The 14,739-nt window shown below is 38.4% G+C and overlaps 1 protein-coding gene across 2 annotated transcripts in view; it reads right to left on the bottom strand.

Moving 5' to 3' along the window:
- Positions 1 to 14,739, bottom strand: part of wdr35 (WD repeat domain 35) — an 89,642-nt gene that overhangs the window by 60,369 nt on the left and 14,534 nt on the right. Inside the window, exons 9-12 of one of the 2 annotated variants that reach the window (XM_073057012.1) lie at positions 12,950 to 13,075; positions 7,433 to 7,618; positions 4,412 to 4,444; positions 4,192 to 4,252 (exon numbers count right to left, since the gene is read on the bottom strand). In XM_073057012.1, coding sequence (XP_072913113.1) covers positions 4,192 to 4,252; positions 4,412 to 4,444; positions 7,433 to 7,618; positions 12,950 to 13,075 — 406 coding nt within the window. The remainder of the gene's footprint in view (positions 1 to 4,191; positions 4,253 to 4,411; positions 4,445 to 7,432; positions 7,619 to 12,949; positions 13,076 to 14,739) is intronic. The other variant, XM_073057013.1, reaches the window with a different exon arrangement.

Below are 14,739 nucleotides of genomic sequence, written 5' to 3'. Positions count from 1 at the left end.
GCCCCCTCGTGTTAGTCATTTTAGTCGTGGGAAAAAGCCTCTGGCTATCCACACGATCAATGCCCCTCATCATCTTGTACACCTCTATCATGTCACCTCTCATTCTCCATCGCTCCAAGGAGAAAAGGCCAAGTACACTCAACTTATTCTCATAAGGTACGCCCTCTAATCCAGACAACATCCTTGTAAATCTCCTCTGCACTCTCTCTATAGTATTCACATCCTTCCTGTAGTGAGGTGACCAGAACTGAACACAGTACTCCAAGTGGGATCTGACCAAGGTCTTGTATAGCTGTAACATTACCTCATGGGACTGGAACTCAATCCCACTGTTGATGAATGCCAACACACCCACATACACCTTCTTAACAACACTGTTAACCTGCGCAGCAGCTTTTGAGTGTCCTATGGACATGGACCCCAAGATATCTCAGATCCTCCACGTTGCCATGAGATGTGGGAGGAAACCAGAGAATCTGGACACAGGCAGTACTGAACATGTGCCTCTGGTCAAGCAAGATTTTTCCTTGAAGAAACCATGCTGACTACAGCCTATTTTATCATGTGCCTCCAAGTATCTAGTGATTCTTGACAGACCATTACTAATGCCACTATGATCTATTTCAGTACTCTGGGGTGTACACCATTTGATCCAGGTGACTTACTACCTTTAGACCTTGCAGTTTCCCAAGAACCTTCTCTCTAGTTCTGGTAACTTCATACACCATGCCCCTGATATCTCAAACTGCCAACATTGCTTGAGTCTTCTACTATGAAGACTGATGCCAAATACATATTCAGTTTGTCCGCTATTTTGTTGTTCCCCATTACTACCTCTCCAGCATTGTTCAAAATCCAGTGGTCCAAAATCCACTCTCACCTATCTTTAACACTTTCTGTATCTATAGAAACTTTTGGTATCCTTTTCAATATCATTGACAAGCTTACTTTGATATTCCATCTTTAACTTTTTAATGATATTTTTACTTTGTCACCAAACAATTGATACTACAGCGTACAATCATCACAGCGATATTTGATTCTGTGCTTTGTGCTCCCTTAAGTGCAAATTGAAGTAAATATAGTAAAAATTTAAATTACAAATCATAATTAGAAAATAGAAAAGGGAAAGAAAGGTAGTGCAAGTTAGGTCCGGATATTTGGACCTAATATTTTAGTTGCCTTCTGTTAGCTTTTAAAAGCTTCCCTATCTTCTAACTTCCCACTAATTTTTGCTCTATTATATGCCCACTCTTTGGCTTTTATGTTGGCTATAGCTTCTCTTATTACACAGTTGTGTCACACACAAAGTGCTGGAGGAACTCGGCAGGTCAACTGCATCAACAGGAATGAATATACAGTCGACATTTTTGGGCAGAGAACCTTCTTCAGGATGTATACTGTATAAATAAATGTCAGCTGAAATTTGATTTTGAAAAAAACATGTCATTAATTATTACAAAATGCCAGCAATGTTTAAAAAAAAATCATTCGATGCTGGACACAAAATATGTCTGAATGGAGAAGCTGGCCAGGATTCAAAATACTGTGGCTGAAAACTCCAACATTATGACAGCTAAACACATCAATTTTTCTCAACATCCGAGAACTCTTGTGTACGGATGGATTACCACATTGAAAAAGAATTTTACAGGATGTCACTGAGACAGAAAAAGAGAAGAATACTTGGCTGCATCTAAAACATACTCCTGAAAGATCTCACTGTTAAAACGAAGGCCAGTGAAACAACAGAAGTCATTCATTGCTCAAGACTAAATCTACCATATTTACCTTTCAACCAAGTAAAAGCATCTGGTAATAAAAGGTCTTCAGTTCTCTAATAATAATTAGCATCAAAGACTTAGTTGTCTTTCAAGGCAGAATAAATTATTGACTAGAGCAAATCTGCAAGAATATGGGGCATAATTTTAAGGTAATTGCAAGAAAGTATGGGGTAGGAGTCAGAGGTAGTGTGTTTTTTTTTTACACAGAGGGTGGTGGGGATGTTGAATACTCCACAGGGGTAGTGCTAGAGGCAGATACATTAGACGCATTTATGAAACGTTTAGGCATATGGATGATAGAAAACTGGAGGGTTATGTAGGAAGGAAAAGTAGGTTAAAAGGTCGACACAACAACATGGGTTGAAGGGCCTGTATTGTGCTGTAATGTTCTATGAATATCAAATACCACATTTTAGGGCTGATTTTTTTTTTGCAGAGGGGGCTTGGGATCAGGTGGGCAGCAGAGTTTCTCTCCAAGCTTGATTTTGGTTAATGCAAGGGGATGAGGGATGGGGGCTGGAGAGTGCAGACTAGGATTTCTCAAGAAAGGTACAAAAATGGTCTTAGTACTTGGAATATAAAGACAAGGATGTACTTCTGAGGCTTTGTAAAGGGTTGGTCAGACCTCATTTGGGATGTTGTGAGTAATTCTCTTTTTATTGATTTTATTTTGAAAAACAGCAGGGAACAGGCCTTTCTAGCCTAACACACCTATTAAACACTAGCCTCATCACAGAACAATTTACAATTAGATAGAAACACAAATCTACAGCACGTTACAGGCCCTTCAGCCCACAATGTTGTGCTGACCACGTAACCTACTCTAGAAACTGCCTACCGCATAGTCCTCTGTTTTACTAAGCTCCATGTACCAATCAAAGAGCCTCTTCAAAGACCAATTAACCTACTAACTGGTATGTCTTCGGACTGTGGGAGGAGCATCTGGTGGAAACCCATGCAGTCACAGGGAAAACATACAAACTCCTTACACTTTTGGACCCTATTTCTAAGGAATGATGTGCTGGTACAGAAGAGGTTTGCAAGAATAATCCGAAGAATAAAAAATAATGTATGAGAATCGTGATGACTTTGGGATTGTACTTGATGGGAATGAGAAAGATGACAGGGATGAATCTACTGGATATTGTAAGGCCTGGATAGAATGAACACTGAGTGGATGTTACCTACAGTGGGAGAGTTTAGGACCAGTGGCAAGAACCATAGAATGGAAAGACATCCCTTTAGAACAGAGGTGAGGAGGAATTTCTTCAGAGAGGGTGGTGAATGTGAGGAATTCATTTCCCCAGACAGCTGTTGAGGCCAAGTTATTTGGCAAATGGAAAGAGGAGGTTGATTGGTTCTTGATTAGTAGGACATCAAAGGTTCTGGGGAGAAGAAATTGAGAGGGTTAATAAATCAGCCATGATTTCTTATTTATTAAATATTACTTATTAATGATTTATTATTAGCAGACTTAATGGGTTGACTGGCCTAATTCTACTCCTGTGTCTTTTGGTCTTACAGTTTTGGGGTGTACAATCAAAATGAAAACCCCATGGCTGGGGTCATTGCCAAATTCAGTGGTATCAAGGACAGTGAAAGTGATTATCAGGATTTACAGAGGGATCTTGATCAGTTGCGTACATGGTCTGAGGAATGGCAAATGGAGTTAAATTCAGATAAATCCAAGATATTGCTTTTTTGGGAAGTCAAACCAGAATAGGACCTTTACAGTGGGTGGCAGGATCCTGGGGAGTGTTGTAGAACAGAAGGACCTTGGAGTCGAAATATATAGAAACTACCATGATGCTCACTAAAAACAATAATTAATCCAAGTGCCCTGCTTCAAGATTTACTGTTCACATTCAATGCAGGAACATTTTTACCATATTAGTCCAAATATAGTAGAACTCTGATAATCTGGTAGCCTCAGGGCTTTGATAGTATCAGACTATCAAATTTTCCATACTAATGAATGTTACTCCAATTAATACAAAGTCATACGTTTATTTCATTTTATTTACTGTTACGTAATAGTATAATAAATTTTCCAGTAAGCCCAGTAAAAGGGAGCAGAAAAAGAGTAAAGTACTCCAGACCTCAGCTGCAGCTACAATTCTACCAGGGTTCTTGATCCCTATTGTCCTGGACCCCAACTCTCGCTCCAGCTACATACTCGACCCACACTCTGAACACCTGGCTGTGGCCGTATGCCTTGCTTACTGGTGTCCTTGCTGATATTGCAGGCAAATGAGTAAGCCAGATCTTTAGGATTTTGGAACAATCAAGTGTTGCAGATTTACCTTAGAACCAGGCCAAAATAGGTCACCAATGAAGAAAATCATATTAAAGAAGCACAGTGGAATCAATATATTTCAAACTTTCATAAGTACAATTTTACACTCACCGATATCAATATATTTTGAATCCAAGGGAGTTCCAATGGAATTGCAAAGTACAAGAACATACTAAAACAGGGGAATAAAAGATTACATAATAATCAAAATATGTAATTAGAAATTAACTAAAAGCCACTGCCCATATGGTCATTTACAGGCAGTTAAATTGGAATAAACAAATGTATTAATGTTACAGTAGCATTTCTACTCTATTTTGTAAATGATTACCATAGCAGCTACAGGTTCCATCTCATTCTCGTCCTTCCAAGAGCAGCATAGAAACAAAAGAAATCATGTTAAACAGTGACAAGTAATCATGATGAAACAGAATAAAGGCGACAGCATATTCATAGTTGGTGTTAAAACTTAAAGCATATCAAGATTTGTTGTTCTTCTTCACGCCTTGTGGCGCATCGGGTGGCAACCTTGATGTTTCTTTAGCATTTGTATTTTTTTTTACAAGGCAGAGTTGCTAGCTCAATGCTCAACCCATGGATGGAAAGTGTGCAAGAAGTCGGCTGGATCTGAACCCAGGACAACTCACCCCATAGTCAGGTGTGAATACCACTAAACCACCAACCGACTATTTAAGAGAAGGTTAAAATAATGGATGTGCTCCTTTGTACTTCTAATAATCCACCATCCAATTACTTGAAAATTCTGATGGTTTGGCATCTAGTTCAACAGGGTGCCACTTCCCTGTTGAAAAGGAAAGGTATATTTAAATATTTAAATTCATCCCACCTTTTAGTGCATTTTAATCTTGCCCATTCACCTGTCCCCAGTGATCTCCCTCCTGGCACTTATCCTTGCAAGTGGAACAAGTGCTTCACCTGTGCCTACACCACCTCACCACTATTCAGGGCCCAAACATTCCTTCCAGGTGAGGCGACACTTCACCTGTGAGTTCGTTGGGGTTAACTACTGTATCCAGTAGATACACTAGTAAATTCACTAGGATGTCATTTCCCATATTCCCTTTCAACTTACCAAGTCCACAAGTCACAAGTGGCAAATTATTAGGGTTTTAGTGTAAATAGCTTATATAAAGTTGATATTAGTTATTTGGGTTGTGTTGATAAATCAGGAGCATGTATAAATCATTCAAATTCATAACAGTGTATTCCAGTGACTGGACTTGTCAAAATTTACCAATACCACTGCCAGTGTATATGCTCTACTGCTAACACTCATTTTGACAGAATAAACAAAAAACTAGAAACAATTGATTCAACAGCTCGCCCTTATTATACTGACTTTGGACCCAACTTTCTCCCTTATTCTATTACAGCTATTTTGCAGAACTGTCATTACAGATAATTATTCTAATTTTAATTTTTCCAATATTATTTCACCAAGGAGCATACAAATTTTACATAGTACAAACTTCAGTCATTTTCAGTTCCTACTGTAGTTGTTTGAAGTAGCAGTGAAATAGGACTAAGACCATTATAAAAATGGACAAGCTTGAATAATATTCTATTCCACTGCAGGTCTCTTTTTTTTAATTATAGCTTTCCGTTGTGGACAATTTTTGTCACCTTGCAATGCTTTGACCAAAAGAAGTTGGAGCTGGGTCAATAACAATTGGCAGCAAGAGGCAGTGATAGATTGGGTAAGAGTGAATACAAAGATCAAATGCAGAAATAAAAACAGCATGTTCTGGTCAGAAAAAATGATGCTAATCTTGTGCTTGATTATTACAGTATGGAACTTTTTCTGTGGGAATTCCAAGGAAAGGTATATTTAAATATTTAAATTCATCCCACCTTTTAGTGCATTTTAATCTTGTCCATTCACCTGTCCCCAGTGATCTCCCTCCTGGCACTTATCCTTGCAAGTGGAACAAGTGCTTCACCTGTGCCTACACCACCTCACCACTATTCAGGGCCCAAACATTCCTTCCAGGTGAGGCGACACTTCACCTGTGAGTCCGTTGGGGTTATCTACTGTATCCAGTATAGCTCCCTGTACTTTGGTGAGACCCGACGTAGATTGGGGGATCATTTGCTGAGCAACACTGGGAGTCCGCCAGAAAAAAATGGGATCTCACTGTGGCTACCCATTTTACTTCCACTCCCATTCTGATATGTCTATCCATGGCCTCCTCTACTGTCAGGATGAAGCCACACTCAGGTTAGAGCAGCAACACCTTATATTCTATCTGGGTAGCCTCCAACCTGATGGCACAAACAACGATTTCTTGAACTTCCAGTAATGCCCCCCGTCCCACTTCACCATTCCCCATTCCTCTTTCCCTCTCTTGCCTTGTCTCCTTGCCTGCCCATCACCTCCCTCTGGTATCCTCCCTATTTTCTTCCTTCCATGGCCTTCTGTCCGCTCCTATCAAATTTCCCCTTCTCCAGCCCTGTATCTCTTTCACTAATCAACTTCCCAGCTGTTTACTTCACTCCTCCCTCCCCCAGCTTCACCTATCATCCTGTGTTTCCTCCCCCCTCCCCCACACCTTCTAACTCTGACTCCTCAATTTTTTTCTCCAGTCCTGATGAACGTTGGCATATTTATGTTCCATAGATGCTGCCTGGCCTGCTAAGTTCCTCCAGCATTGTGTGTGTGTTGCTTGGATTTCCAGCTTCTGCAGATTTTCTCTTGTTTGTGAAACTATTTTTTGCTTGGTTTAAAAAATAAACATTCCTCCATGTTCTTTTATCTTGACATTTAAGACAATAAGATATAGGAGCAGAAGTAGGCCATTCAGCTCACCGAGTCTGCTCCGCCATTCAATCATGGGCTGATCCAATTCTTCCAGTCATCCCCAACTCCCCTGCTTTTACCCCATACCCTTTGATGCCCTGGCTAATCAAGAACCTATCTATCTCTGCCTTAAATACACCCAATGACTTGACCTCCACAGCCACTCGTGGCAACAAATTCCACAGATTTACCACCCTCTGACTAATTTCTCCGCATCTCAGTTCTAAAAGGACGTCCTTCAATCCTGAGGTTGTGCCCTCTTGTCCTAAAATCCCCTAGCCCAGGAAATAACTCTGCCATTTCAGAGGACACACAATGTTTGCTGCAGGATGCCATTTGTTCCTTGAAACATGTACCAACCATTCAATTATTTTCCGTATCTCAATTTAATTTGCTTGCTTTTTTTAAATATAAACATTTACCAGTCCATATCTTTTTACAATAATTAAATTCTTCAGTTACAGTGCCATTGATTTCCTTCTGAGACATTATTTATGTAAAATGTAAAAGTTACATTCAAAATAAAATTCTCACCTGAAGAGAAGTCTCATCAGCCTTAGTTGCTAAAATACAGAAGTCGCCACATGTGGTTATTGAAATCAGACTCTTTACGTACTTTATATACTTTTCATTGTTCTTGGTGTCCCAAAAGACTACACAGTACTCCAAACGATCTGGTCTGGTATATGCATATACTACTGTGTTGGAACAATAACCCCACTGCAAACAGAAAAAGAAAATCAAAAGTTATTTATTAAAATTATTTAATAAAAATTAACTTAATGCATTATTAAAATAGCATATTAAAAGATTGCATCAGGAAGTTTGTTATTTCTCAAATAATACCCCAAAACATTAGATAATCATTTCAACTTGTGGGAACTTACGGTACTTTGAAATCTTCAACAACAAAAAATTATAGCCTTTGGTTATCTGAACAACTGACAGCTTGATTCAGTGTGAAAAAGTGCAAGCACAAAAAAACAGTAAAACATAGAGAAATGCAATAAAATACAAAAGGATTTTGTCAAAGGAATGGGCCCATGCATTACCACATTTCATTCAGGTGGAATAATTGGAGGTCAAGATTTTGGTGTGATTGCACAGAGATTAATGGTTTTATGACCAATGTATAGGAGAATTGATCAGAAATTAATATTATACAGTGGATTCCAGTTAACTGGGACACAGGACAAATTTTGACCTAATTAAGTGGCTGCCCAATTAGCCAGTTTCTTTTTCCAGTATTTTTATTAAATTTCATATACACAAATACAGAATTCATAAGTATACTTATTATAAATCAAAATAAGATAACACAAAATGCACTATATATAAATCACACTGATACAATCATGGTATCCCATATTCATGATCAATCAAATAAAATAAATTGAATTATGAAATACAATAATATGGTTAGTTATAAAAAACATCTACACCCACTACCAAGACAAAGCTGGTTGGTAAAAAAAAAACGAGAAAAAAAAAGTACTTTATCATATAGTGTTTTATAATAATAGCCCAGATCTATATTTTAATAACAATAACAATTCAAAGATTTTTAAAATAAATTCAGAAAGGGTCCCCATAGCATTTGAAAATTTTGGTTAGAATCAGAAATCGAACAACGAATCTTCTCTAAATTTAAACATGACATAACATCACAACCATTGAGCATGTAGCCAGTTTCAAGGAAATAGTAAAAAGGTAGAAAAAAGATAAACTACCATCTGAGTAACAAATTATGCATTTAAATGAAATACAGAACAAATTCAAACACTACCAATGCTACTAGAGTACTATAAAATTGTATATTAGCTCCTATTAGTTATCAGCAGAGGAATTCATCCGATATACGCTGCTGTGCACGGGGTGCCCAGGGAGGAACAGCACCTCCAGTAAAGAGGCTTGTCGTGTCCATTCTGGGGTAGCTCCCTGACCTTTGGTGCACACCGGACACTCAGCTCTCACCTATGGCTCTAAGTAACTGTTTGACGCGGTCATACCCCAGGACACCACTTTGTCAGGCAGGCTAAACCATTTAAGAGTGGTTGGCAGGCCTCATACCCTGGTGAATTAGAGACATGTCTGTTCTAGCGAGTGAAGTCTGCTCCAGCAGACTGGACAGATGAGATCATCAGTGAGACGCAACGGACAAGGTGGTGCTTCTGCAGCTCTTCAAGGAGAGCGAAGGCATGATAAAAGCACTGAAGAAGTCATGGTTATCCACTGTAACCAAGGAAGACCCCAGTTTGTGATGACTACTCGTACCACTGGACTCAGATTTCCAAGGTCGAGAGAGTGGAACTGTCCCAGTGCAATGGCTTCTCCACTTTGCCAACTCTCCCACAGGAGGTTTCACTGTCATCATCAGATAGGGCGGACAACTAACTTGCTGCTATATTCTTTTGATTGACTGTAAATGAACAAAATAGTGCAGATAATGGACCCTTTCATACAAGGCTTTCAACAATTGCATCCTCCAAATCTTCATTTTAATTGTAACTTTCAAGATGATTATGATTATCAATACTTTCATTTTCTTCATAGTTCCAAATTTTTTGAAATAGTGAAATTATTTCATTTTCACTCCCAGCCGTTTCTGGCATCTCCAAGCCTGAATGCTTGAAATCACAATGAGCAAAACTCACTGCAGAATTGTCTTGCTGCTCATTTCTTGCCATCTATCACTGACAAAAATTGTTGCTTTTTGAACACAAACACACACAACACTATTTAAAAACTGTTTGCTCTAAGCATGCTATAGTGTCTAATGGCCACACAAGTTCACGCGACTGACACTGTTCAGCAAGTCTCCTTTGTCAATTAAGCAGCATAGCGTCCCAAATAAATAAAGGGAATCCCAGCTATTTTCTCAATTGAGATTTTGTTCTTTAAGACTCGTCCCAAATAAACAGCTACCCCAAACAGATGGATCACTTAACAAGAATTCACTGTACTCGGATGTATGAAAAGTTTAAACATTGTTTAAAAAAAGAATATCCTATGAACAAATAAACAAATATAAATCAAATAATTTTCATACACCAATTCAACTTTCTTACTTAAACTATATAATGGCATTCTCCTTTTCTTCACAGATCTGGTTTCTTCCTGAAAAGGATCTAGCCTCAGCAATGCTTTATGCATTAATGAATCTTATCTCTCCTTTAATATAATAAACTGTGACAATAATAAAACTTTCTAAATCTAATTTAAGAGCTCTGTGAATTAAAAAAAACATCTAAAAGAAAAAATGAAATGCAAGAAAACCTACTAAATATTTGTGTCTTGGTCTACCTTAGAAGATGTATTTCCAATCAGATATTCAAAAGACCTGAGAATTATTAATCTCATCGATCATCTGTGCATTTAGTTTTTAAATTTCTTGTTTGTATTATCAGTTTACACAGGAGTTTTCATCCCATAGTAATTTCTTTTTTCAAAACTAAACATACAAAAATTGTATTCCCGAAGTATAACATGGTGGTTAGGTTGTATCCACCAGTCTAGAAACTCAGCCGGCACTTTAGAATACAATTTGCATTTCCATGGATCAGCGTTTGTATCTCTACGTACATATAATGATGTTGTTCCCTATAGAATGCTGTTAAAGAACACTCCCAGGAGAAATTAGTCTGCATGATTCTGAAGCGGAGCTACTGTTGAGTCATCTCAGTTCAAACAGTTTTAATAAAGCTACTTAATTAGCTGTGCTGCGATACAGGTAGGTCCTCCCTGAGTTGTTTCTACAAGGTGCTAGAGAGCCAACTCTTATTTGTGCTCTTTCTTTTGTTTAATTGATTTCATTTGATTCCTCTCTCCAGCATCTATACAGTGCTGACACGTCACACCCATACCACAGACTGCAACTGACCCCACCTTCTTCCTTCCTCCCACCTCACCATGCTCATAACCTTCTCACAAAACCTCCCCTCCTATCACAACCTCTACACCCAAATCTCCCAAATGACTCCTAAGCACTGATCTTTCAACCCCAGACATCAATCACCCACCTGAATACCATATACAGGTAGGAAGTGACTGCCCAATACAATTTGATTTGACTCAAAGGACTGCAATTGCCTCAGTTCTACAACCACGTTTGTATATGTAAAATAGACAACAGGGTGACCCGTTGGGGCACTCTTTGAGAGAAAGGTGGTGCAATCTGATGTGACCAGAATGAACATTAAATTTTCCTGAATGCTATTGGTATTGCTTTGCTTTGGAAATTGAAGAAAAACGAGTTTATTGAAGAGCAAGACGCGTAGCAAGGCAAATATAGCTCCTCTTCGTTTAACAAAGGACACTTCTGATGGCAACATTTCTGGTTCATCTGCCACCCTTGTGCCTCTTGTTGTCATTCTGGAGACGTGCAGCCCTATCATCCCCCGTCTCTTCTGTTATTTATTCTTTGTCTCTGATCTTGGTGTCGTCTCTTCTTCTCTCATCCTTTTTATCCTGGCTCTTTGATCCTGGAGTCGTGCGGCCCTGGCCTCATCCAATTCTTGTTCTCTCCCTCTCCTTGTCGCTTCCCAATGATGTATGGTGTCATCTCTTGACCATAATGTTCCCCTTCTCTTTCCACGTGGCATAATTAGGCTGACTTTTTTTTTACCCTAATGCTGGATGGAAGATACAAAGCAGTAATATCAAAGAAAGCTGATTATTCTTGATGATGTGGCTGGTGCTCTCCTAAATGGACGTGATACAGTCAGCGCTGTCTTTTCACTGCAGCAAAGGGTTTTATGGTTGTCTCGAAGTACATCATTATGGGTTAGGGGATGTTATATCATGCTTAAATTTAGAGAAGATCCTATGTTTCAGTTTTTAAATCTAGTCAAGAATTTTATATATTGTGGGGACCATTTTTGAGTTATTTTCAAAACCTTTGATTTATTGTAAAAGTACAGATGGTGGCTAATAATATATTTTATATGATAAGGGTTTCCCCCCCTTTTTTGCTTTTCCTAACAGCTCTGACTTTGGTAAGTGGGTTTAGATTTTTTTCTGTATAACAATATTATTAAATTTCAATATTACGATTTAATTTAATTTTTATGAATACAGGGTTTTGTGATTGTAACTATTTTTAATACAATGTATTTGATGTTTTTTGACTTATAATATACATCTTCTTGTAGTCTGTATTCCTTTATGCAGAAACTAATAAAAATATTGAAAGAGAAGTATGTCATTACAATAAGATTTAATGATCTCTTATTGATGGGTGGCAGTTAGATCTGTCCCAATCCGGCACATGCTGATGGTGATATGTGACCACTCGAAATAGAGCTGCCCTGCCCTGGCCTTTTGCTCAGGTTGGCGTCACTGCTGAGGCTGGTCGTGCCTGTGCATCTTGGTGCCGCGTCCCGATTTCCATGACGGCGGATCGGCTCTCGGGTGAAAACGGGGCAGTTCATTTTGGTGAATGAAGAATTTTATACGAATATATAACCCTGAACTTTGCCTGCATTCTATAAGTTAGCGCATTTTAAGTCGATTTAGACAAAAATAGTGCCACTGTAATGCAATGTTTGTGCTAATTGAAGGTCACAAACAGACAGAGTACGAGAGTTTTAGTAGTATATAGATAGGAATATCACTATTTAGCCTTACGTTTCCAAGGGCACATATTGAATGCCCAGTAACTTGAAATAATGAAGTTGTTATTTGTTTTATAACTAGCATAAATTCACTGTAAACCATTTTTATAGGCTTATTTGGTTCACTCAAATTTTCAGTATAATACATATGAGAATTCTCAATTTAAACATTTCAACAAGGGATTGGTTGTCATTTGATGATAGACATTCTCCCATCTTTCAAATTTTGGTAACTATTTTCACCAAGTAACCTACTCTTTTGTTTTTGGAAATGTGTGCAATTACAGTACATCCCACATTCCTACAGTCATTACATGTTAAAAATGCTTAATTTCAATTCTAAACTGCATTAAATATAAGCAATCTTTTTGAGAAAAATAATAAACACATTGATAACCTGGTGATACACTTAAAAGTTTTGAATGTTGGGAGGTTTTACCTTGTAATCGGGTCTAATGTTGGCAAAATATATAAAAGAATCCACTGCAAGGGCAATTCTCAACCCTCCTCCTTCCCATGAAGCCGCGTACATTTGCTTGCCAGGAACTTTTAATGTACGTAAATGCTTGAAGAAATGGTAAGAGAAGGAAATATATAAGCAAGGTAACATGTTATTGTAACATCCCACAAATATATGCAAGGCATTTTACTACAAAACAGATTTTGATCTGAATTATTCCGTGTATAATACATCTGCTAGATAAACTACAAATTATCAGAATAGTTTGGAGCATCATTAAAAGTTAATGAATGAAGGAATCAGATTCAGAGAGTCCCAGGAATCTTTTCATATTGGAGTAGACATTCAACTCTCCTTGCACTGGGTCTATGAAACAAGAAAACATAACAATTCTGCTGCCTCTTTTAGAGCCTCTACACCGAAACATAATGGAAGCCTGTCAATGAGACTGACTTTCAGATGGGACTATTTTAAGGTAAAAAGAAACATGTTACACTAGAGAAAACTCCAGCTGCCATATGTTGTACTGAAAGGCCTGTTACCATGTTATACTGTTCCACACTCCTGTTTCCTATCAGAAATTCCACCACACCTCCAATCCATCTAACATGAAAGCCTCATTAAAAACCATGGTTCAGAATCTATCAACTTCTGCTTTAAATATACCCACAGACTTAGCCTCCACCGCAGTCTGTAGTAGAGCATTCCACAGATTCACCACTCTTTGGTTAAAGAAATTCCTCCTCATTTCTATTGTAAAAGGTCAATTTTGAGGCTCTGCCCTCTAGTTCTGGTTACCCCCACCAGGCTATCTGACCTACAAGTTCTTTGCTTTTGCCTCCCTCCCTTCTTAAAGAGTAGAGTTACATTTGCAATTTTCCTTTCCTCTTGAACCATTTCAGAATCTAATGATTCTTGAGAGATTATAACTAATGTTTCAATAACCTCTTCAGCTATCTCTTTCAGAACCCTGCAGTGTAGTCCATCTGGTCCAGGTGACTTATCTTCAGACGTTGAAGTTACCGTCCAAGGATTCCATCTCCCTCCATCTCACAGCCCTTTTGAAATTTCCAAAGTTAGTGATTTACCATCTTTGCTATCCTCTCCCTCTCCTGTGATCCATTTTTCAACCCACCCATCCGTCCTCCCACAGTCTTCTCTTTCACTGAGGCCTGATGAGATGACGAGGCTACTTAACCAAGCATGCGTTCCATAGTTGTTATGCAAGATTGAATATCCCTTCAGCAGGAAACTGAAAGACTTCCAACATATCAAATTTGATTCATAGACCATAGTGTGACCATCCCTGACATACTTCACATTTTTACACCCAACCATTTTGGTATATAGACTTTTTAAACAAATATGGAAGAGAACTTCTGCACCAATAATTTAATCATCTTTCACCAGGTTATTTATTTTACTGTTTACAGTAAAACTCCAATCATTTAGCACCAGCAGGACTTTGTTGGTGCCAGACTATCTGATTTTCTGGACTACTGAATATTAGTCTAGTTAATACCTTTTAAGACACACCTTTATTTCATTTTCCACATGCTGCACACAGTATAATAAATTTTCCAGTGAACCCAGTGAATTTAAAATGAGTGGCAAATTGAGCCTGGTGAGTTTGTAAGGAGCGAGGAATAGAACCTGGTCAGTTTTGACAAGTTTCTGGTCTCCCATGTCCCAAGGCCTCACAACCAGTCCATACCCTGGACTCCCTAGTTCAGACCATAAACCCCATTTCACTTCTGATCCTGACTTAC

Source organism: Hemitrygon akajei, chromosome 9 (genome assembly GCF_048418815.1).
Source record: "Hemitrygon akajei chromosome 9, sHemAka1.3, whole genome shotgun sequence".
Classification (NCBI taxonomy): Eukaryota; Metazoa; Chordata; class Chondrichthyes; order Myliobatiformes; family Dasyatidae; genus Hemitrygon; species Hemitrygon akajei.
Note: the sequence above shows the minus strand (reverse complement) of the source record. Positions and strands in the feature narration are given on the sequence as shown.